Below are 26,060 nucleotides of genomic sequence, written 5' to 3'. Positions count from 1 at the left end.
GGCGATCCAGCTCCTGCAGGCCGCTCCACCGCAGCTGGAGGACCTCCCGAGGCCTAGGAGCCAGGGGCTCTTCGCCGCGCCCCAGCCGCGCCGCTCAGCAAGTAGGCCTGAAGAAGCCGCATGCGTCGGCGGGCGATCTGAGCCGCGTCGTGCCGCTGATGCAGGAGGGCCTCCCGACTGTTTTAAAAGTGCCGCCAAAATTTTGCAGTGAGGGTGGGCGGCTGGCGGTACGGCCTTAAATGGCCGTCTGCCGCCCCACCCCCTCGCTGCGTGCTACGTCAGCGCGCCAGCGCGCTGCGAGCATGCATCCCTCACCAAGATGGCGGCTCGGCTGCGGCCGCGAAACTCGTCCCTTCGCCGGTAAGTCCCGGCGCGGAACGGGGGTTCTTTATGATGAGTTCAAGACTTCTAAAAGCTGTGTTTTCAAAACATCATTGTTAAATAGCTATTTCACAGTGCTGCACATCTCTTCCCATCCAAGATTCAAAGGTAGTAATCTTAGTGATGATAGAGCACTAATATGGAATTTGACTGTCTGAAGAAATGAAAATGTTAATGAAAAATGCTTTCAGAATTGGCAGAATATTGAAGATCTTCAATATTCTGGGACTATACTAAGCATATTTCTCCTAGAACATGTTGGCAAGACCTGTGTGCAACACAGCCTCTTGCTTCTCAGGGCCAGATGACATGTGACATGGAAGATTTGTGACTGAGTCTCCAAGTGGTTTATTTTTAATGAAATATTGGTACCAAAGGTTCCAGCTTGGATCAGAGCATTTGTGCTGGGAGGGGTGTGTGTTAACCATTCCTTGGAGACCTAGTGTACAGTGTGAGCGAGCTAGATGTTCTATGCAGCACCATAGTAGGCCATACACTGCTAGTGCCTTACCCAAAACTAATCTAAACCCCCCTCCCGCTGCAAGTTAGTGCTTGCCCCAAAAGAGAACAGTACAGATACCTGTATTTTTTTTTTCTGCTGTGGGGTAAATAGCAGCTCAGCGGGTGAACAGCCAGGAGAACAGCATGGAGAAAAAGGATGCCTTCCTCCATGAGTGACTACTGCTGCTACAACGTAATTTGGAGCCTCCCATGCCTGCTTCTTCTAAGTAAAAATTAAAATGTCAGGTTGAAAGAGTTGAGAAGCTTGTTTCAATTCTTGCAAAATCTTCAGTTTTCTGCAATTCATGAAGCTTCAGATTAGAAGTTATGGATCTTGGGGAGAGAAATGCAGTGGTCCTGCTTAACCAGCACCCTGCTAACTTCAGTGCAACACTGATGTAAATTAGTTAGGATTCTGTGTACCAGGAGCGGAGAGCAGAACATCCCTCTCTTGCAGGCCACTTTGACAGGTGGGTAGGGCCCAACCTGAAAGTAAAGAATCAGGAGCATCCGCTTTCAGCAGGGATTGATTGCTCTTGGGAGGTCTTGAACAGGAATGTTTAATTTTGCAAAGAAGTGGCCACAGGAGGCTTTCAATTCTTTTCTTTGATGTTGGGTCACCTGACATCATGGAAGAGTAAGAAAGAGTAACTATAGCCAGTGTTTAGCCACCTGAGGGACTGTAGGAAGCAGCATAAGTGCTGCTTCTCTGGTGAAGAGGAAGACCCAATGGTGGGATGGCATTTGTGCCACTGGGGGCCCCTGGTACACCCATGGATAACTCCCTGGGCATATATGTCCTGCTGATGGTGTCTGGGGAGCCACGGATCCAGAGAATCCTAAGCCACCTTCCTCTCTCAACATGCTGTTGAACAGGCCTTGAAACTATGCCTACCCTGGAGCTGATATAATTAATTTCCTCCCATTGCAGTAGTTAAAGGGAGAGGGTGGAATGGAAAGAAGCACAGCGAAAAAGCCACCACCTTCTTCCCTGGCTGCAGCTACCTGGCCAGGTTTTGATTGTGGTGGTTGCTCTGCCACGGATCCCTACGTGCACACACGATAGGATCACTCTGTTAATGTGTTCAAGACTGCAGTCTTAGGGGCTGACTCTTTCTAGGCCGCTTATTCAGTTTAAAGACAATATGATTGCCGAGTCGTTTGTAAATGACACCATAAACAAAGTAACAAAATTCTAGTCTTAAATGTGTGACAATGGCTTACACTTTTCGATGAGATGCTTCACTTGGCATGCTAAAGTGTTCACAACTATAAATGAACAATGTGAAATACATGAAACCTGTGAATAATTTAAAGAGGTTTTTGAACTTAGTCAAGGCTAGATATTTGATGTTTATATATTATATAAGAGAAATCAAATGTTAGCTGTTGGGAATCATCTCTCTCTCTCTCTCTCTCTCTCTCTCTCTCTCTCTCTCTCTCTCTCTCTCTCTCTCTCTCTCTGTGCGTGTGCATGTGTGTGTGTGAATGTAGATATATTTGCAACATGATGTAAAAAATAACAATAACCTTGATGATAGTACCTGTTAACAGTATGAAAGAGACATACCTCTCTGAAATTCACACTTGAAATGGGCAGCTAGTATTATTCGTGTCTTTATTTTTTTCAGAATGGCAGAGATAGCTTTGATGGAGAGATTGGAAAATGCTGTGATTAGGCTTGAATCATTGTTGTCAGATTCACGCAGGGTTGGTGGAATGGAATGTGGAACTGTCAATGGCGTCAATGGAGGTATGATTCTCTCTTTTCAGAAACTTTATTCATTATTTGCAATGTTAAGAACTGAACTATTAAATGCCATGTGGCAGTAGCATTTGTTCTAAAAGAAGCTGGAATATTTCTCAGCCACCCCCATCTAGCTCTTAAATTAGTGATAAAGAATATTTTGTAGGCTCATACAGAAAACGGCCAAAGACAACTTTGATTTGAATAATAATTTAATGGACCACAGAGAATATTCATGTTAGTCTATTGAATGTATTGTCAATGGGTTGTATTGAGCAGCATCTCTGGCACTGATGGAGGGCTCTTCGAGTCAGCAGAGGTGTTCATCAGTGAAATAGAGAAGTGCACATTTTTTGCTGATTTCTTCTTCCCTAGCAGCCCCCATGCATCTCCAAAATCTGCTCCAGAGAGGGTTGGGGAACCCTTTGGACCTCCATAGGAGGCGGTGCAGGGGGCTGCAGGGGGGGGGGAGACGGAATGGTAAAAAATGGTCTCCTTCCCCATTCCATTGGTGGAAGCCTTGATCAGATCAAAGAGTCTTCTGTCAGCACAAGGCACACTATTCAATACTGCCCAGTTTTTCAAGTTTCTATTGATCTTTCAGTGTTACGGTTTTGATTGTTCTGAGTCAGACAGAAATTAGCAGAAGAAATACTTGTTCTATTTTCCAACTGTTCTGTGTTTAATATTACTTATAAATGTTAAGTATTTGTTCACTAACAGTTGACATTATTACTTTTTATTTGCTTGTTTATTTTGCTTTTCCTGTTTCATCACAGCAAGGTGCTGGTTGCAAAGCTATTGTAAGAATCTACTTGTATTTATCAATATGATGCTGTAAGCCATATTTGACAGTACGTCTTTGTTAGAAATGTGTATGATTTCAATGCAAAATTTCACAGCATTTATTCATTTTTTCTTCTTCTATGAATTTGTGAGTGCATATGTGAATGCATCAAAATATCTTTGTTCATTTTTAAAAGGGGAGCTGTAAAATAGCCAAGAAGTAACCCTGTGCTTAAACCCAGACCCTAGAGCTTTAACATTTTCTCTTTTGGACATACCTCCTGCTCTGACTCTTACCCAAGCAGCTCCCTAGAAGTCCTGACCCCCAACACTACACAAGTTATAGACTCACCTTCTCCTGCAAATTCCAGCACTCCTACATCTCAGAACCAAACTAGATCTTTTCACATAATGTGCAGCTTTTCAATAACAATGCAGTAGCATCATTATAAGAACATAGCTGGAGAGGCTCAACATTACTGGGATCACAGCAGGCATGGAGGCACAGAATGAAACTCTTTCTTCCTTTGCTGCCATCCTGAGGAAAACCCTTCTTCTGAAGCTATCATTTCTTTTGGGGGGGGGGAGATCTTCTATTGGCACTGTGTAGGGCACAGGTTCTTACCTTTGGCTTCGGGGGGTCCGTGAACCAGGTGCAAAAAACAATACCACCAACTTTCAATGCAATAAAATAAATTGTATTTATTTAATTGTTTGTTTCTGTGGGTCCATAGCTTTAATCAGCTTCTCAAAGGGGTCTGTGACCCAACATGGGTTAAGAACCACTGGTGTAGGTGGTTTTTATTCCACCAATGCCACCAAAGGCTTGTGTTCTTTATCTTTATATTCAACTAAACCTCCCCAAATGTACAAGATATGGCTTACCAATCTTTCCTCAAAATATATTATAAGACTATCATAGTTCTTTATCTGTAGAAATTGACAGTCCTAATAAAAGCTGATCTACTTAGTACACCACATCTTATATTCAGCGGTGAGGTATTAGGCCACGGGGTTGGGATGAAAAGACATAAAGACTGATTTAAATGGTGAAAGTGAGGGGGAGGGCAGAGGACACTTTGCTTAGGTACCCCTTAAACCTGGAAGTGCAGTACAGTAAATAAATATGTGTTTTAAAAATAATAAATGTTTTACAAATAGGGTCATGTTTCAAAAATGATAGGGAATAGATGTTGTAGAGGGGGCACCGCGTTTTTGTTGTTGATGACCTAAAACAGCAGTCGTCAAACTGGCGTCTTCCAGATGTTGTAGACTACAAGTCCCATTAATCCCATCCAACATGGACAATGGTCAGGGATGATGGGTTAAACGAAAACATCTGGCTACCCCGGGCTAGATGAACACATCCCCACTCTTCCAGATCTTAACAATGAAATAAACCTAAGTTGTGAACAGAAAACTATTTCTCCTGAGCAATGGGAGCAACGTTCCTTTTACTGTTGCTGTGGCCTTCATTTTGATCCATCATGGGTCGTCTGATAGCCAAACATTTCTTCTGTGGGGGGGGGGAGCCTCATTACAGAGAGAAAAGCCAGTTGGCTTGTTTTTTTGAATGCCTAAATCAGGGGTGTGGAACCTCAGGCCCGGGGACTGAACTCAGACCACTCCCCTCACTGGCCCTGCTTTGCACCCTCCTTGGATGTTTTTGCCTGGCTGGAATGTGTCCTTGAATTCTGATCATCCCCCTTGCATGCCTGGACGGAGAGGCGTGTGTGTGAGTGTACGCTGAAACTAGCCTACGCTACAAAGGTACTATTTACCTTATTCGTTCTATCCACTTTTGCCTCTGGCTCCTCCCACCACAGGCATGTGGCCCCTAGACGGTTGCCCAGAAGATGTTGGGCTGAAAAAATTTCCCACCTTGGCTTAAAGGGGAGGGGCCCTAGCTCAGCGTTAGAGCATCTGCCTTGCATGCAGAAGGGCCCAGTGTCTCCAAGTAGGGGTGGTAGATATTCCTGGCTGAAACCCTGTAGAGCTGCTCCCAGTCAGTGCAGGCAGTAATGAGCTAGATAGACCAACAGTCTGACTCCGTATAAGGCAGCTTCCTATGTTTCTATGCTTCCCCTCAGGGATCAGTAGGTAAAGGCCCACAGAGTCAGACTGTGAGGAATACCAGTTGGCCTTCCAGTTGCCAGTCCAGAAGTAAGAGAGCAATGACTATGGCAAGATTTAGTGCCTGACACTTCCTATCCCCTTCTGTGAAATAGTTGTTGACTAATCCCTAAGCTTCTATAAATCAATAGAAAGATGAGGTTAACTCAGTCACAAGCAGCTCCTGGCTAGTCATTGGATTGGTTTAGCGCTACACACATGGGCTGGAATGAGCCGGAGTGAAGCCTTGGGCTTGCATGTGCCTCCTCCTGCTCCTCGTCTTGCATGCAGGAAGAAGGATTTTGCTAACATTCAATTTCCCTTTCAAAAAATTTTGACTTGTGCATAAACCAGATAATACGGTTGAAAACAAACTCTGGTCAGTTTCTAAACATGATTTGTCAGATTTTGGTTTAAACCAGGAGCCCTGGTTCATGTCTGAAAATGAAACTAAACACTAGCAAAGTTCTTCTTATGGCTGCATGGGGGGAGGAGAGGAGTGCATGAAGCCAAGCTTTGCTTTGGCTTCTACTGACTTCCACCCATAGCACAACACCAGGGGTTAGTATTACGTGTGAACCAGACCATGATCTCTTTTAAAGGACATGGAAATTATCTCGATTAATGGGGCTTGCTGGGAAAAAAGATGTAATTTTGCATTGCTTGTTATTTTCTAATGAAGAGTCTATATAATGCTTATTTGGATACATAGATGTGAAAAATATAAAAATCCTTCTACATCTGCTTTGGAATAGGGGCTTGTTTTTTCAATAATCTTTGAAGTTTGGCAACTGTCACACCAAAATGTTCATGTGTATTGTGGCAATATTAGTCACATATCTGTTGACCATTGAACCACACTGTCACTGAGTGTTTTTCCATCAAGTCTGAAAGTGGGGAAATCTGTAGCTAAGAGAAGTTATGTCTTTGCCCAGTCTGGGAACGGATAGCCAAGGCCGTTGTCATGGCAGCATCAAGATAGACTGGGAGAGTTCTAGCAGCTATCTGTGTTGAGCTGAGTCTTCTGTGTAATGTCTTTGAACTGAGAACTTCTCTCCTAGAGGGGGGGATCTTAAAGCCTTAAGCCATAATGTCTTAATAAAAGACTCTTAACCTGATCTAATGCATCTGAGAAGTTTCTTGAGCAACTTAACTCCAACGTAACGTATGCTGTTTCACGCAACAACGCACACACATCAACAGGGGTTATGGGCCCAGATCCACAGCGTGTTACACAAGAGTAAGTTGCTGGTCTGAAAGGCAGACGGAGTTCCAGAGGGCAGCTTGATTGATTGTACCAGACAGAGGTGAGCAACATGGCTGTAAACCTGTCTGGGGGAGGCATGCCAATGGAAAGATTGATGGAAAAGAATTTTGCCAGCTGGAAGCCGAGGATGAGGGCTTTGCTGATAAAAGAGGATTTATGGGACATTATAGATGGAAACCCCCCGGCGGTACCGACCACGGCCTGGACGCGTAGAGATCAGAAGGTGCAAGCTTTTATACTTCTGGCTCTATCAGACTCTCAACTTCTACACGTGAGAGATGTTACAAACGCCAAACAGATGTGGGACGTGTTGGAAGGCATTCATGTGCAACAGACTGCGGGATCTAGATTGTGTTTGGCACGGAAGCTTTACCAGATGTGCTTCACGGGTGAGTGCGAAATGAGTGAGCATCTCACGGAATTCAGACGTTTGTTTGCTGAGCTGACGGACCGAGGCATCGAGCACTCTGAACTTCAGAAGACCTATCTGATCCTGGCTTCGCTCGATGGGACTTGGAATAATATGGTCATGGCTTTAGAAGCCATGCCTGACGGAGGTCTGAACGTTGCGTTTATTGAGGAAAAGCTAACCCAGGAATGGCAGCGGAGACAAGAGGCGAAAAGTGCTGAGGAAAAGCAAAGAGCCAAGCTGAAAGAGGAAAGCAGCAGCAGACAGGAAAACAAGCAAGAACAGCAACGGCTGAAATCTTGTTATGCCTGTGGGGCTCGTGGGCATCTTCAAAGAGACTGTGCGGTCAAGCGAAACTCCAGGGACGGCGGCTTGAAGCAGGGAAATGTGAACTTTGTAAACAGAAGTCTCAAGATTTAGGACCTGTTAACTGGATTGTTGACAGTGGGGCAAGCCATGTATTAATTAAAGACAGGAGTTTGTTTTACACGTCTACAAATGAGCAGGACTTTGTTTTACTTGCGGATGGATCGCAGAAGAGCGTGGAAGCCCGAGGACTGGTGAGATTTGATAAACTGGGAATACTTTCAGAATGTTTGTTTGTTCCAGAATTAGCTCATAACATTTTGTCAGTCAGAAAACTGGTGACTTGTGATTTTTCTGTATTGTTCCACAAAGACAAATGTTATGTAATGAGGGGACATCAAGTGTGTTTGCAGGGAAGCCTTAATGATTCACAGTTTGTAATAAAGAGCAGTCAAGCAGGGTGTGCTGTGTTAAATGCTGAGGCACAGGTACATCAGGGCTGCGTCCATGAATGGCATCAAAGGCTGGGGCATGCAAACCTTGACACGATTAAGAAAACCCCAATGCATAGTGAAGACATGCATTTAAGAGATTGTGGACAGTTAATGGATTGTGATTCTTGTCATAAAGCTAAAATGACTATTGCACCAATTAACCGGGAGGCTGAAAGAACCACAACAGCTCCCTACCAGCTAGTTCATGTTGATTTATCAGGGCCAATGAATGCTTCACGTGGAGGTGCAAAATTCTTCATGGTACTGGTGGATGATTTTTCAAGATTTTGTCATGTTTTTCTGTTAAAGCATAAAAGTGAAGCTGAGCAAAAGCTGAAACTGTTCATTAAGAGAATCGAAACTCAACATGGCACCACAGTGGGGGCTATACGCTCGGACCAGGGGGGGGAATTCACGAGTAAAGCATTGAGTGACTTTCTTGAGAGTAAGGGAATAAAACAGAATTTTACTGCTCCATACAGCCCATTTTCCAATGGAACTGCAGAGAGAAAAAACAGGGTGCTGCAGGAAGCAATGAGAGCCATGTTAATGGATTGCAGTTTAGGGAATTCTTTCTGGGCAGAAGCAATTCTTTATGCGAATTATATTCACAACAGGGTATTACACAGTGCACTTGGAATGTCTCTTTATGAGAAAATCACTGGCAGAAAACCAAAAATACAACACATTCAAAAATTCAGGGCAAGATGCTGGATCCACATTCCACAGGGAAAAAGGAGGGGCAAGCTTGCGCCCAGAGCACTGCAAGGTTTTGTTTTGGGATTTCAGAATGCATATTTCAGAGTTTGGTGTCCAGAAACACAGCAATTAATTCTGAGCAGAAGCATTAAAGTCTCAGAAAAGCCTTGGGATCAAAGGGAAACAGTTGTTCTTACAGGGTCAGATGACACACAAGCACAATCATTTAAGCCAAATCTAAACATTAAACTGGAGGGCACACATATTCCACTCAGAGATGCGTTAAATGAGCTCATTTGTGGGAAACGAAGATCAAAGAAACGTAAGGCTGAGGAAATGGAATCTCCTGCGCAGGCTGTGCCAAGCACAAGCACAGATGGGGGGGGCAGAGAGAGCAGAAGCCCTAGTGCCATTGAGACATTCTACAAGATTAAACATAGGGAAACCGCCAGAAAGATATACTGTGGGGGTAATTACCAGCCCAGGTATGCATAAACTGGTGGAAATGGATCCTGACACTTTGTATTTGACATGTGTACAGCCAAAGTTTGATTGAATAAAGTTTTAGCTAAATGTGCAGAGATGTTCTGAACTGTACTGAAATGTAAGCTGTATTGCAAGATGTATTGTAGAAATGTATTATTGTAATTGTTGTAATGAATTACAGACATGATGGGAAAAAGGGGGGATTGTTGACCATTGAACCACACTGTCACTGAGTGTTTTTCCATCAAGTCTGAAAGTGTGGAAATCTGTAGCTAAGAGAAGTTATGTCTTTGCCCAGTCTGGGAACGGATAGCCAAGGCCATTGTCATGGCAGCATCAAGATAGACTGGGAGAGTTCTAGCAGCTATCTGTGTTGAGCTGAGTCTTCTGTGTAATGTCTTTGAACTGAGAACTTCTCTCCTAGAGGGGGGGATCTTAAAGCCTTAAGCCATAATGTCTTAATAAAAGACTCTTAACCTGATCTAATGCATCTGAGAAGTTTCTTGAGCAACTTAACTCCAACGTAACGTATGCTGTTTCACGCAACAACGCACACACATCAACAATATCTGGGAGTTGCTTTTGATTTTTTAAGGGTGAAGCTTAAAGCATTAAAAAAAGTCTGCAAAACTGATTTGACCAAAAACCACAATGGGATGGGGGGGGGACACGAACGCGTGCACACGCACGCACGCACATACACAAACACAGAGAGAGTGTACCAAGGCCAATGACTTTTTTTTTTTACCATATTGCTTCTAAATGAAAAGCTATAATCTGTGCATGCCCTTTAAATTAAAAATGGTTCTCAGACTAGTTGGAGCATGATAGAGAGGAAATTGTGTCTCATGTAATCAGCGATGCACTGAGCACTATCCAATAGACACTCAGGTAACCACATTCCACACAATCAGAATCACAATGAACTTGCAAGATGTGTGTGTGAGAGAGAGACAAGAACCAGTAGCATATTGGAAGACTGAGGAAATGGCCTTGAACACTGTTCTTCAACCTTGGATCCCCAGATGTTGTTGGACTACACCTCCCATCATCCTTGACCATTGGCTAAGCTGGCTGGGATTGGTGGGAATTGTAGTCCAACAACATCTGGGGACCCAAGGTTGAAGAACACTGGCCTAGAAGACAAAGAAACATTAACAGCATGAGTCAAAGAATGTTGGGAGCATCAAAAGAGATAAGACTGGAAAGAACAGGATCAGGGGAACAAACGGGAGTATTGGGAAAAACAAGGAGACCAGAAGCCTCAGGGTGCCCTAGGACAAAGGAAGTACATAGTAGGACCAAGATAGTATAGGAGGCTAGCACAGGGTTTCTAACTCTGTATGTGCCATGTAATACTTTTGTGGGGAGCATTGGCAGGGGAAAAATTATGGACTGGAGAGGAGACTTGGCATTTCCCCTACCTGGCAGCTCTCCTGCCATAATCCCTTGCCCCAGCTGCATTTTACCTTCAGACTTGAACTAAGGCCGTGCTTGGGTGGAAAAGGCTTGAGGATGACTTGCAAGGGGAGGATCAGCAGGTTGGGGAAGAGGCAAGGACCACCCTCTTCCTGATACACCCTGCAAATGCTCTTCCTTTCCTTCCCCTGCTTTTCTGTTAACTTGAAAACTGACATTTGGGAAAAGCACGTTGTTGCGGGTAATATGTAGTTCCTTTAAGAGGAGAAGAAATAAAGGAGGGAAAAATCAGATACAGTGACTGAACAAGGAACACGAATGGATGGAAGGGAAGTTATAAAAAATAAAATAAGGAGACAACTGGAATGATAGGGTGAGATGACAGGGAAGCTCGAAGCAACGAAGAACAGAATCTAATCAAGAGGCATTAAAGGTCAAAATATAGAAGAAAAATAATTCTGCTTAGCAGATGCAAGGAAGAGAAAAGAAGAAACACATGTCTATAGTGCATTCAGGCTGCCCACATGCTGGACTTATGCCCAAGATGCTCAACAGTGCTAAAGAAAGAGTAGGAATTAATTGATGGGGAAATGTCAAAAAACCACAAGAATCAAGAAGAGAAGTAAAAATGGCAGAATTTATTAAGAAAGAAGATAAAGATAACAGGAAAAAAGAAAGCAATCAGTAATGAGAAAATTGTTAAAAGGTCTAAAAGAAAACCTAGAAGGAGAAATGTTAATTATGTTTTTGGAACTGCTCAATGTCCTTGTTTTCCATGGTCTTGGCTCATATATAAATGTGGTCCTTTTTCACAGTTGGCATACAGCTCTGACCGCTGAATTACCCTGTTTGGTTTACCTCATTCTGCTTTTAAATGATTTGATGAAATATAACATCTTCCCTTTCTTACTAAAGTAAAAACTCAATTTAATTGCAGAACCACACAGTGTTTTATCAGAATCTAAAATACGTTGTTGTAAATCAGAGGTTGACACTGAAAGTGGGAAGTAGAGTTGGTAGCTACCATTTGAACTCTCTGTGAAGACTGGCACGTGCTTAAAAAAAACAAAGAAAAATTTGGAAAGTGTTTTGTTTGCCATTAAAATCCCTGTAGAAGAGGATTATACAAAACACACACACACACAAAGCTATACAAGCACATACATTTGTCAGATGGATGGGAGCCCAGACATTCTTTAGGCTTAAAGGTGAGAGAGAAGAAAATGATTCAAAACAGGCAGTCTAACCTCTATTCTGCTTCTTCATTGCTATAAGCCTGCCAAAAGGCGAACAACTCTGCTGGTTCAAGTCAACTTTTAGAAGACATTGGAAAAAACAACGCAATGTTTTTCAATACTTAGATAAACAATATTCATAGGGGAACAGCTGTAGCACTGAGGGACTGGAGAAGATTTTACCTGGAAGTGAGTCCTTGAGCGTCTGGGTGATTTGGTTGTATCCCTGGGGTTCTGTCTCTTGAGACAGCTAAGGTCCCTGGTAAGTGCTATAAGGACTGGGAACCCCTTCCTGGCCCAGAATTCAGACAGAAGCTGCATTCAGTCTTGCAGCCTCTTGTATCAGCTCCTGGCTAGGTCAGGTAGCATAAAAGGCCAATAGCTTGGTCAGATTGCCACCAAAGGGACAACATCAAAGGGAATTATCCATTGGGGAGTCCCGACCAGGGCACTTACCCCCTTCTATTTTTTTCCAACCTGGAGGAGATTGGGTAGTGAGAGGCCCAAAGGGGCATGTGTGGGTTCCTGCAAAGGGTGAGAGCTTGTGCAATAAACTGTATGGTAGGAGAAAATCAGTGAATGCTTTCCGAGAGAGTCTCTAATGCAGAAGGTTGGCCCTCCCTGTGAGACCCTGTTATGCGCCTTGGTATAACATTGAACTAAGGGTGATGAAACAGGCTGGATGGCAGATAGAATACAAGTGTTGAAAGACATGCTGTGAAGCCTACTGAGCATGACTGAAACAATACAATTGTATGGCGGTGAGGACTCTGCCTCTATTGTAGCCATCCAGTGGAGCTTTTTTGTATTGTCCGGCATCTGTTAACTTCTACTCCAGGAAATGGAGTTTTAGACCCTCCAGAAGCCCATTGTGAATTATTTGCGAGGCACTTTGAGGGTAAAGTCCCTCTCCTCCATAGCAACCTTGATGCCAGATCCATATTCGCTGCAGTCTCCAGTGAGCTGTCTCGTGCAATGTCTACTGTAGCATCTTGGGATCAGTGTCAATTGATGTGGCCTGATGATGTAGACAAGGTGCTTGCAACAGTGTGGCCAGCAATGTGTCTCCTCGACCCTTGTTCCTCTTGGCTTATTAAAGCTTGCTGATGGGGTATGATTTGAGTGGATCCAGTGTGTGGTCAATGCATCCTAGCAGGAGGAAGTGGTCCCAGACATCCTGAAAGAAGCAGTGATCCAACCACTTTGTCACTAGAGGCCCAGGTGACTTTGGTGGCCAGGAGTGCCTTTTACCAGCTTTGGCTGGTAAGACAGCTGCAGCCATTTCTGGACCGGGATACCCTGACCACTGCCTTTCACACACTGGTAACCTCTAGACTGGATTACTACAATGTCAAGCTGCCCTTGAGGTTGATCCAGAAGCTGCAATGCGAGGCCCCTCTCTATCCTCCACCCAGAGAAACAAGGGACATAACCAGAGTTCAAGGGGGCCTGCTGTAATGAATTTGCTAGGCACTTCCAGGATAAAGTCTTTAGCATCCGCCAGGACTTAGACTCCAGTGTTATAGCAGGTGAATCAAGCAAGGTATCCAGAGCACAGCCTTGTTCCGATTTCTTGGATGAGTTTCAGTTGGTACAGCTTGGGAACGTTGACAAGGTGCTTGGACAGGTTCATGCAACCACTTCTGTATTGGATCCTTGCCCTTCTTGGCTAATAAAAGCTAGCAGGGATGGAACAGCCGGCTGGGCCAGGGAAGTGATTAATGCTTCTCTGTGAGAGGGGGTGGTCCCTGGCTGCCTGAAAAAGGCGGTAGTGAGACCACTCCTAAGAAACCCTCCCTGGACCCAGAAAATCTTAATAACTATAGGTGGCAAATGTTCCATTCCTGGGCAAGGTCCTTGAACGAGTGGTGGCAGGCCAACTCCAGACACTCTTGGATGAGACCGATTATCTGGATCCATTTCAGTCGGGTTTCAGGCCTGGTTTTGGCATGGAAACAGCCTTGGTCACCCTGTATTATGACCTCTGTCGGGAGAGAGACAGAGGAGTGTGACTCTGTTGATTCTCCTTGATCTCTCAGCAGCTTTCAATACCATCAACTATGGTATCCTTCTGGGAAGTCCGGCTGAGTTGGGAGTGGGAGGGACTGCATGGCAGTGGTTCCGCTCCTACTTGGCGGGTTGGTTCCAGAAGGTGGTGCTTGGGGAACATTACTTGGCACCCTGGACTCTCCAGTATGGAGTTCCAGAGGGGTCAATTCTGTCCCCCATGCTGTTCAACATCTACATGAAACCGTTGGGTGCGGTCATCCAGAGCTTTGGAGTGCGTTGCCATCAGTACGCTGATGACACGCAGCTCTATTTTTCCTTTTCATCTTCTTCAGGTGAAGTTGTCAATGTGCTGAACCGGTGCCTGGCTGTGACAATGGACTGGATGAGGGCTAATAAACTGAGGCTCAATCCGGACATGACTGAGATGCTGTTAGTGGGTGGTTCTTCTGACCGGATGATGGATGTCCAACCTGTTCTGGATGGGGTTGCACTCCCCCTGAAGGAGCAGGTTTGTAGCTTGACGGTTCTCCTAGAACCATCTCTGTCACTTGAGGCTCAAGTAGCCTCGGTGGCACAGAGTGCCTTCTACCAACTTTGGTTGGTGGCCCAGCTACTCCCCTGTGTGGACAGGGATAACCTGGCTTCAGTTGTCCATGCTGTAATAACCTCCAAGTTAGATTACTGCAATGTGCTCTATGTGGGGCTGCCTTTGAAGACAGTTCAGAAGCTGCAGCTTGTGCAAAATGCAGCCGCCAGATTGGTAACAGGGACCAGACGGTCCAAACATATAAAACCAGTTCTGGCCCGCTTGCATTGGCTGCCTGCATGTTTCCGAGCTCGATTCAAGGTGCTGGTTTTGACCTATAAAGCCTTACACAGCTTAGGACCACAATACCTGATGGAACGCCTCTCCCGACACGAACCCACCTGTACACTACGCTCAATATCCAAGGCCCTCCTCTGGGTGCCTACTCGGAGGGAAGCTGGGAGGCTAGCAACAAGGGAGAGGGCCTTCTCAATGGTGGTCCCCAAATTATGGAATGATCTCCCTGACGAGGTGCACCTGGCACCATCACTGTTATCTTTTCGGCGCCAGGTCAAGACTTTCCTCTTCTCCCAGGCATTTTAGCATGTGTTTTTAAATTGCTTTTTTAAAATGTGTTTTTAAATTTGTATATTTGTTTTTAATGTTTTTAATTGTTGTAAACCACCCAGAGAGCTTCGGCTATGGGGTGGTATACAAATGCAATCAATCAATCAATCAATCAATCAATAAAAGGACACATTCCGTCTAGCTACAACAGTGAAAGTGCAGAGCAGTGGCAGTGAGGGGTGTGGCCTGAGAAGAAGGAGTGGAGCCTGGGAAGAATTCTGAGGGCCAGATAGAAAGGCCTGGAAGGCCAAATTTGGCGCTGAGATTCTCTATCCTGATCTAAGGGTTCCAAAAGCCATGTGGCTGAAATACTGAAAGTTTGCCCACCTCTGGCTAAGCCGTCTGTTTCAGAATGGATAAAATGAAATGGTTCTAATGTATCTGATATAAAAAGAATGTGCAGTCCACTCTATGCAACAAGTATTATTATACATTGACAATGATGTAATAGGCCAGCACTGGAATAATATGTATGTGGGCATATAACTGATTTGCTGTACTGTATTGGTTTCTGTGGTGGAAACACTTTTACAAAATATTTTCCAGTGGGTTTACATTTTCATCTTTGATGATTAAATAAGGCATTCGAAATATATGAATCTTCTCAGCCAGATCTAGTGAAATTATCTTATTCTGCAGATGTAGCACCATACGTTGAAGCCTTTGATAGACTCATGAAGGGGAGCGTTGCTGAGTTTCTAAGGAATAGTAAGATCCTTGATGGTGATGTGAAGACGCATGTAAGTATCCCTCCCCTTTACTTTCAAATTGCCTAACTTTGATTTTCTCAAAAAAATACAGGTCTCACTTCATAGGTGGTGGCAATAAAACTGTTACTGTATTATTCTATTTATCTCTTTGATAATGCCTGGGTCCAAAATCTTAATAGTTCTGCCACTCTGCTAATAGGTGTAACAAATATATTATTATCATCACTGAACAGACATTTAGGTCCAACAGGTTGTTTGGACCTCAATTTCCAAAAAAATATGTAACTTGGGATCATTGTTTTGCTAAGTCAGAAATATATGCCCACTTTTTAAAAAAAAATATTGTAATATTAAAAATACATAAATAAATCTTCACAATGTAGAAATAAACCATAGATGGGCATTATTATCATAGATTTACAGAAATATAAAACATGATCATACAATACATGTCACAAAAGAAGTTAATGTTAAACAAGTACAAGCTGTAACAAAATGGTGCAATATGGAGTACTCCTCTTTACTGTTCCAGTCACTAAGCCATGTTGCTCTAAGCCAGCCTTTCCCAACTAGTGGGCCACCAGATGTTGTTGGACCACAATTTCCATCTTTCCTGACCATTGGCAATGCTGGCTGAAGCTGATGGGAGTTGTGGTCCAACAACATCTGGTGGCCCACTAGTTGGGAAAGGCTGCTCTAATCCATACATAACAGGCTCCCATGGAGTCAAGGCAGATCAGTAGCTGCAGCACCATGGATAGTTCTTAGTGAACAACTTGCACCTACAAAGTCCGGGGGTGAATTGAGACCTTGGGAATTTATTCTTCAAGTCTGCCTTTTACAAGCTCCATCCCCTAAACCTGAAGACTGTCGCTCTTAAAGGGCTAGCCCCCTGGCATGAAAACATGTACTTCTTTATCTATCTGTGCCCCCCTCCCTGGCTTGCTCCTTGCTGTTAGGCAGTGTGGAGAGCACCCAGTTCCTCTGGTGGATTAGGCTTGGGGGACAGCATCTGTGAGGGTCCTGCCTCATGCTCTCCATGTTCTGGACCTCCAGCCTCAAGTTCTTTGGGCTCCAAATCATCAGCTTTGGGCTCTGTAGTAGCCCTAGACTCAGTTAGCTCCTCCTCATCCTCCTCTGAGGCCGAGGCTGGGGTGATGACTCATGCCCTTCTCCAGAATGATGGATGATGGATGGACTGCCTTCAAGTCGATCCTGACTTATGGCGACCCTATGAATAGGGTTTTCATGGTAAGCTGTATTCAGAGGGGGTTTACCATTGCCTCCCTCTGAGACTGAGAGGCAGTGACTGGCCCAAGGTCACCCAGGGAGCTTCATGGCTGTGTGGGGATTCAAACCCTGGTCTCCCAAGTCATAGTCCAACACCTTAACCACTACACCACACTCTGTTCCATTCCCTCTCTCACTTGCTTTTCTGTTCCCACCACTCTCCCTACAGCCAGCCAGCATTCTGTGGCCACTGAGCATGCTCAGTTCTCATTGGACTGGCTTGGGAGTTCTATTTTTTTCCATTTCTTAAAAACTTGGGGCTCTCCCAAGCCTGTTGAAAATTTCCTTTTCTGGTGCTGTTTTTGTTACTTAAGCATCAGCACTCAGGCCTGAATATCAGACATAAAAGGAATGATAAAATCTTAATAACATTGTTTATAAAATTTATATCCTGCTTAATATAAAAAAACTTTTATGAGGTTCACATAAAATACGAACAGATTTTTTTTAATGAATTTATTTATTCATTCATTCATTTATTTATTTATATCCCACCCTTCCAGCAGGAGCCCAGAGTTGCAAACAAAAGCACTAAAAACACTTTAAAACATCATAAAAACAGACCTTAAAATACATTAAAACAAAACAACTTTAAAAGCATTTTTTTTTAAAAAAAGCTTTAAAACATCTTAAATAAAAAGGGTTAAAATACATATTGTTTAGAAGGAAAAAAAGGCTTTTAAAAAAAGATATTAAAAAGCAATTCCAACACAGCCGCAGAATGGGATAGGTCTCCACTTAAAAGGCTTGTTGAAAGAGGAAAGTCTTCAATAGGCGCCGAAAAGCTAACAGAGATGGCGCCTGCCTAATACTTAAAGTGAGGGAATTCCACAGGGTAGGTGCTGCCACACTAAAGGTCCATTTCCTATGTTGTGCAGAACGGACCTCCTGATAAGGAGGCCCTCACCTGTAGAGCGCAGTGATCAACTGGGTATATAAAGGGTAAGATGGTCTTTCAGGTATCCTGGTCCCAAGCTGTATAGGGCTTTGTACACCAAAACTAGAACCTTGAATTTGGCCTGGTAGCAAATGGGCAGCCAGTGCAATTCTTCATGGATGCTTGGCCTCAGCAGGAGGAGTCTTATCTCTGGTACTGAACCCCTGCCATACCTGTCACATATCCTTGGTGGTGGGCATTCCCATGGATCACAAAACATCCTGAGATGTTCTTAATTTGAAACCAGTATAGCATGAGAGCAGGATACACATTTTTCTAGAATCTCTCAAATATATAGTGCAGAAGTCCTCCAGACATTGTTAGACCCCTGGCCAGTGGTCAGAGATGAGGGGAGCTAGAGTCCCAACAATATCTGAAGGGCACCACATTGGCAACCCGTGCTAAAGTGCATACTGATCTAACTGAAAATGGTGTAATGTCGCTCATTTAGCATCTTGGATAATCGTGTCTTGTTGCAAGAGAAAAGAAACACTGGTACATAGGGAGATAATAATGTGTCTGATCTTTTCAATTACTTGTTTGACGTAGCAGGCATTTAAAATTTTGCTGAGGAGCTTGAATGCCCAATGCTCAATAAATGGGTTGATTCTTTATCTTTGCTGAAAAAGTGGGGGAGCAGAAATGAGAATCTTAAACATAATCAGATTATTTGTCAAGACAATAATTAAGGCATATCTGAAACAATGAATAGTCATCTTGGTTTCAGTGAATATAGCCTGCATTCCCAAAATGACTTTTATTTTCGTTCACGGTCGCTCTTGTCTTATTTCAGAGTATAGCGAAATGTTACTGATGTCTCATTTTATCCATAAGCTTAGAGCACAATTCTGCCAACCAAAGTTAACCACATATGCGCAATTGATTGTATACAATTAATTAATTTCCAATCTCTGTGTGATGAATGGGGAAGTAGCCTTGCTACATAGAGGGTTGTAAATTGCAGGGCAAATCCAAATTTCATTTGCTTTTCTTTATTTATTTTAGTAAAGATAGATGTGCACTGGCTGTGGCAAGGACATAACACTAAAGAAAACAAAATAAAAGAGCAAAACAGATGAAGAAATGAGAGCCCCGTGCAGGGAGGGTATTCTCTTCCTGGTGTTTGTAATCTTTTTTGCAGGTTTAAATGCGGATGTATCTGGAAAGTGATGAATCTTTAATAATTGTTTAAAATATGTAATTTTAAACAATTGTATTAACATATGCACAGTGATGCTTGACTGACAGAGACAGTAGATATGTCATGAGTCACAAAGAGTCCCACCACCACTGGCTGGCTGGTTCTCGAGACACTCAGCAACATTCTATATGGCACTTAACCCTCATAGTGCATGTGCTTGAACTTTAAGGCTGATAACTGCTGAGTGCGACTAGCAGCAGCTATATGTGGTGACTAGGGTTGCCAGCCTCAGGGCCTGAGACTGATCCTGTACCTTTAGGAGAAGAAAAAGTCAACCAAGTGCAGGTGTTCTTGCAACCCTGTAATGGGAAAAACCACAAGGTGGAATTATCCCTTCCTCCTGCACAACTATTAAAGAGACAGAAGACCTCTTGGTTGTCAGGCCGAGCCTCCAAGAGGTCTTCTGTATCTTTAAAAGTTGTGCAGGAGGGAGGGAGAATTGCACCTTGTGTTTTTTCCCATTACAGTGTTGCAAGTACACCTGCACTTGGCTGAATTTTCTCTTCTGCTAAAGATACAGGATCAGACTCAGGCCCTGAACCTGTCAACGTTAGTGGTGACAGTTTCATTCTGTTTCCTAACTCCTAACTGAGCAGAGCAGAGGGAGCTGCCTCAGCTGGTCCAGAGGATAGACAAGTGAGCCAGCTCTAAGAAAGGGAGCGAACAAACAGGGAGAGCTAATGGGGTTTGGTGGTGGAGTTTGGCAGTGAGGGAGGTCCCTAACAAAAATAATAATCTTGTAACACATATCATATACCAGTGGGGCCCTACTGTTAACCTTCAAGGAGGACAGGACAAAGCACAGGCCATTCCGATACAAGTAGAAAGAAAGAAACAAAAGGCAATAGAGACTATGGATTGAAACAACACTCCAATGGTGGTGACCTGCAAGGTCTGTGCAATGTTTTTTTTTTTGCCTGAGAACAACATGGCATACATGTGCAACAAGTTCAAGCTGGTGGTGCTGTTGGAAGAAAAAGTGAGAGGTCTGGAGTGGTGGGTGGTATAAGAGAAGATGAAGACTTCTTAGACTGAATTTCCTCCTGGAAATTTGTGGAATTCAGTTGTTGACACTGCTGTGTTTTTCCATAGGAAGAAAGTGTTGTATCATGTTAAACTGAAAACCACAAAGAAAATACTTCATGATTCTAATGCACTGGGTCACAGAGGGGATTTCAGGGAAAGGCTTGAGAACAATGAAATACAAGTGGGATCCACCTACAGCAAAATGTTGCAGTGGATCCTCACCTGTTAACAGGAAAGCTCCTGTTCAGGATTCCAGCCGGTCAGCAAGCCAGTTATACCACCTCTAGGATACTATACACCATAAGCAACCGAAGCAGGCCAGGCCATTCCATTCCCTCCTGGTTTTACTCCCCCACCCCCCATACTCAACATTCCTTGGTCCCTGGAGGTCACTGAGCATGCTCAGGCCTTCCTTACCTGCTGCTCTTTTTTTTGTGGGCTTTTCCTCCCTTGTGGGGTTTGTACTTTAATGTTCACTGAGCAGCTGATCCCTCTTGTTTCTTTGTGGCCCTGTTTTGGCTCCGATCCTGTCAGTGCTCAGCTGCCTGAGTTTGCTGTTAGAGGGATTGATAATTTCCAGTCAGGTTTATTGTACAAACCTGAGACTTTTGTCTGTAATTTCACCAGCCTTTTCAGTTTAAAAATTGCTTTAATTCCTTAATACACACACACACAGATAATGTATAAATAACCTTAAAACCAGTGTGGTGTAGCGGTTAGAGTGTCAGACAAGAACCTATAAGATCCAGGTTCAAATCCCCACTCTGCCGTGAAGCTCACTTGGAGAAACTTGGGCCAGTCACCGTGTCTCAGCCTAACCTACTTTACAGGGTTCTTGTGAGAATAAAATGGGGAGAGAACTATATATACCACTTTGAGCTCATTGGAGGAAAGGCAGGATATAAATGTAATAATAAAATAATACATAAGTAAAAAATAAATTGTTAACTGCAGAGCTTGGAAGTAACTTGTTATTTTTAACGAGTTACTTGTAATTAGTTACAATTTTAGATAACGAGTGGGTAATTCCATTACATTTGGCAAGTAACGGAACGACTAGTAATTTCCCTACTTTTCAGCTGCAACTTTAACATTTCCACGTTAGGTTGGGCGTTACTTGGGGGCGGGAACAAGGGGAAGTCAGCTCCTGGCTGTGATTGGTTAACACAAGACATGTGCCTCACACTGATTGGACCTCTGCGCAGACTCTCTCTTCCCTCGTGATCTGTGTTAGGAGGCACGAGGGAAGAGGTGAATAGGCAAGGCCTGCTAGCGTCTGACTCTGAGAGGAAAAAATGGATGCCGGAGGAAAAAGCCAGGGCAAGGAAGGCAGCAGCAGACTGGCGAAGAGCTGTGGAGGTGAGTGACGATGATTTGTGTGTGTGTGTGTGTGTGTGTGCGTGCGTGCGTGCGTGCGTGCGTGCGTGTGCCCCGGTGTGTGTGCCCCGGTGTGTGTGTTTTTGGCTGGAGTCTCTGGTTTTGGGGGGGGCTCTGGCTCTCTGGCTACCACCCCTTACTCTCCAGACTCTCAGCTTCAATTTTTTTAAAAAAGTAAGTTTCTAGGTGGTCTAATTCCCGAGATATACACCAAAACGTCAACCGCCCCCCTGCACAACTTTTTTTTAAACAGATCCATGCTCTAGCTACAACTCCCATAAGCCAAATCCGGTGGCCATGCTGGTTGGGGCTGATGGGAGTTGTAGTTTTAAAAAGTAACTTTTCAAAGCTCTGGCTGTAAACCCGCCCTTTCATGATTGTAGCCAATGATGCCAGAGTTGTGACTTGTTGATCCAGGCATGCCTAGGCTGAACGTCAGAATATGGTGGGTTTGAGTTTTTTGCAGTTTGCGTAAGTAATATGGCTTAATGTTTTTTTTCCTTTTCTATCCAAGAGTCAGACCCTGGGCTATGAAATATGAAAGTATTTAATCCAATATCTGCTTTTCTGGGAGTAAAGCCATTTCTGGGAGTAAAGCATGTACCTGGAGTAAACCCCATTGAACTCCAATAGGACTTGCTTTTGAGTAGACATGGTTAGGATTGTGCTGTAAATTAATGGGGCTTGTGAGTAAACATAGCGCAGACTTGTGTTTTTTTTAAAAAAATGAATGAAGTTTATTTATTTATTTTTATTTATTTATTATTTGATTTATATCCTGCCCTTTCTCCCAGTAGGAGTCCAGGGCGGCAAACAAAAGCACTAAAAACACTTTAAAAATCATAAAAACAGACTTTAAAATATATTAAAACAAACCATCTCTAAAAACATTTTTAAAAGCTTTAAAAACATTTTTTTTAAGAAAAACTTTAAAAACATATTAAAAAGCAATTTCAACACAGACGCAGACTGGGATAAGGTCTCAACTTAAAGGACTTGTTAAAAGAACAAGTTCCTTATCACTTGAGGCTGCAGTTTTCCCTGGTTGAGTAAGCCCCATTGAATACATTGGGACTTGCTTCTGAGTAAACAAACATAGGATTGCACTATAAATATCTTTACAGGTTATATAAATAAACATATTTGATAGTCATGCTTATATAAATATTTTCATAGAATCATAGAATAGTAGAGTTGGAAGGGGCCTATAAGGCCATCAAGTCCAACCCCCTGCTCAATGCAGGAATCCAAATCAAAGCATTCCCGACAGATGGCTGTCCAGCTGCCTCTTGAATGCCTCCAGTGTCGGAGAGCCCACTACCTCTCTAGTAATTAGTTCCATTGTTGTATGGCTCTAACAGTTAGGAAGCTTTTCCTGATGTCCAGTCGAAATCTGGCTTCTTGCAACTTGAGCCCATTATTCTGTGTCCTGCACTCTGGGATCTTCGAGAAGAGATCCCGGCCCTCCTCTGTGTGGCAACCTTTCAAGTACTTGAAGAGTGCTATCATATCTCCCCTCAGTCTTCTCTTCTCCAGGTTAAATATGCCCAGTTCCTTCAGTCTCTCCTCATAGGGCATTGTTTCCAGTCCCCTGATCATCCTTGTTGCCCTCTTTTGAACCTGTTCCAGTTTGTCTGCATCCCTCTTGAAGTGCAGAGACCAGAACTGGACACAGCACTCAAGATGAGGCCTAACCAGTGCTGAATAGAGGGGAACTAATACTTCACATGATTTGGAAACTATACTTCTGTTAATGCAGCCTGATATAGCATTTGCCTTTTTTGCAGCCACATCACACTGTTGGCTCATATTCAGCTTGTGATCAAGAACAATTCCAAGATCCTTCTTGCATGTCGTACTGCTGAGCCAAGTATCCCCTATCTTATAACTGTGCATTTGGTTTCTTTTTCCTAAGTGTAGAACTTTGCATTTATCCCTGTTGAATTTCATTCTGTTGTTTTCAGCCCAATGCTCCAGCCTATCAAGGTCCCTTTGAATTTTCTTTCTGTCTTCCACGGTATTAGCTATGCCCCCCAATTTTGTATCATCTGCAAATTTGATAAGCATGCTCTGTACCTTCTCATCCAAGTAGTTAATAAAAATGTTGAAGAGCACTGGGCCCAGGACCGAGCCCTGTGGTACCCCACTCATTACTTCCACCCAGTTTTGTCATGCTGTGTCCCTATAAGTATCCAATTGCATACTATGGTTGTACAATACTTCCTTTACATTTTAAGTATGCCTTGGGGTAGTCATGGTTCTCCATTGTTTTCATCCTGAGGGGCAGATAGGCTGAGAAATGGTGAGTAGCCCATGGTCACCCACTACACTTTATAGCTTATTTCCATTTTGAAAAATTAATTAAAACAATTTACATGCAGGCAAAATTTATTAAGCGGATTCACACAATATGTGTAAAGCACATCCAACTCGCATTTAAAGCGCATGACTTCCCCTAAAGAATTCTGGGAAGTGTCATTTCCCCCTCACAGTTATAGTTCTCACCACTCTTAAGAAACTGCAGTTCCCATGATTCTGTGGTGGGATTCATGTGCTTCAAATGGGTGTTGAATGTGCTTTAAAGGATCTGCCCTAGGTATGATGTTCATTCAAGAGTGAATTGAAAAGAACAATTTTAAAAGATACTTCTTACTCTCACTCATTTTTCAGACCTCTTTCTGAAGTAAAGGGTCAAATCTGTAAAAACATTTGGAGCAGCCACATTAAAAGATAAGGGCAGGGTATTCCAGGCAGGGGGTTGCCAACCCTGCTTGGATATGGATGTCTTTGCAGAAGAACCCTAGTCAAGGTTTACCAACAGCACAGTCCAAACTATATCTACTTAGAAGTCAGTCCTGTTGATTTCTATGGGGCTTAATCCCTTAGTAAGTGTGTTTAGAATTGCAGCCTTCAGGAGCCTCCATCTTTACTCCCCAAAGCTCCCATCTAACATCTCCACAACACTAGGCTCCTTTGTCTCTGCTGTGGCCTTCTGGTGACTGCCCTAGCCTGAAGGCACTTAACCCTTCTTGCTGAAAGCAAGTAGGCTAGATTAAATGTTCCCTACCCAGGCTCATATATATAAAATATAAAAGATAGACGGCATTTTGTCAAAAGTATTTTTGTCTACATTTTATACCTCATCCTTGGTTTTCCAAGCTTGGCATGGAATGCTTCTCATACAGAATTAATTTGAAATGCTGCATATTTATTATCATAATCATCATATTCAAAATAAAAAATATATGTACCGCCTTCAAGTTGATTCCAACTTATGGTGACCCTATGAATAGGGTTTTCATGAGGCTGAGAGGCAGTGACTGGCCCAAGGCAGTGACTGGCACCTTGTAGGAGTTTTTTTTTTAAAAAGTAACTGAAATGTAATTGTAGTGATTACTTTTGAGAAAAAGTAAAGTAATCAGTTACTTTCAGAGCAATTGTAAGTGTAACGGTAATTACTACTTTTTTGGGCCAAGTAATTGTAACTGTAATTTATTACTTTTTAAAAGTAATCTTCCAAGCTCTGGTTAACTGTGATATGAAACTTGAAATAGAGATATTTTCTATTTCAGCTCTGCCACTAAGCATCTGTGTTGGATCTTTCTGCCTCCTATGCTCATATAAAGGTTACATAGGAGAAAGAGTTACTCCAAAGCAGGCAGTTCCCCCAAACACTGCTACACCATTAAGTAGACAGCATTGGGTCTGGTCCACACGGCCAACAAAATGAGAAGCCAGAGATGGTAGAATGGGCTGCAACCACTTAGGCTACTGCTGGGGAATGCTATTTCTGTGTGTTTCCACAAATAAAAAAGACGTGCAAGTAAATAAAACAACAAGAACACCTTAGCACACTAGGAAGAGCATTTTTGCATTAGGGCAGTTTTTAAAATCAAAATGTGATGTCTAACCTTTGCTGGTTAGCCACTGAAACTTCATAATAGAAGGGACAAAAAGAGGGACAAAGATTTGCATAAAATTTGCATGTGCTGATTTATATGTATAGGTGCATGTGATGTTCCACTGTATATATGATTGTTATTGTTGAGTATAGAGCCAGTGTGGTGTAGTGGTTAAGGTGTTGGACTACGACCTGGGAGACCAGGGTTCGAATCCCCACATAGCCATGAAGCTCACTGGGTGACCTTGGGCCAGTCACTGCCTCTCAGCCTCATGAAAACCCTATTCATAAGGTCGCCATAAGTCGGAATCGACTTGAAGGCAGTACATTTACATTTTATTGTTGGGTATGGTAAGCAGTGAGGGATGGGAGGAGTGAATGAGTGAGTTAGAAAGGTGGCGAGTGCTGCGTGTGATTGGCTGAGAGCCTGGGGGATGAATATTCATATTTGAATGTGTGGCAGTTTGTCAGTTGGGTAGGGCTATGATCTGAGTGGAGACAGATAGGGAATTGCTGCTGAGATAGACAGGGCAGAGTTTGTGAGAGAACAGGGTTTGTTCATGAGTGGTGGGATTTGATGGGAATTTAGAGAACAGGGCTTAGTAACAGTGAT

At 43.3% G+C, this 26,060-nt stretch overlaps 1 protein-coding gene across 3 annotated transcripts in view; it reads left to right on the top strand.

The window, feature by feature from the left end:
- CAP2 (cyclase associated actin cytoskeleton regulatory protein 2) overlaps positions 1–26,060 on the top strand; it is an 87,588-nt gene that overhangs the window by 13,947 nt on the left and 47,581 nt on the right. For all 3 annotated transcript variants that reach the window (XR_009758606.1, XM_061592236.1, XM_061592235.1), the window contains exons 2-3: positions 2,514–2,635; positions 15,645–15,745. Coding sequence is in view for 2 of the 3 variants with exons in the window: in XM_061592235.1 (XP_061448219.1) it covers positions 2,514–2,635; positions 15,645–15,745 (223 nt within the window). In the remaining variant the exon portion in view is untranslated. The remainder of the gene's footprint in view (positions 1–2,513; positions 2,636–15,644; positions 15,746–26,060) is intronic.

This window comes from Rhineura floridana, chromosome 1 (assembly GCF_030035675.1).
Source record: "Rhineura floridana isolate rRhiFlo1 chromosome 1, rRhiFlo1.hap2, whole genome shotgun sequence".
Lineage (NCBI taxonomy): Eukaryota > Metazoa > Chordata > Lepidosauria > Squamata > Rhineuridae > Rhineura > Rhineura floridana.
Note: the sequence above shows the minus strand (reverse complement) of the source record. Positions and strands in the feature narration are given on the sequence as shown.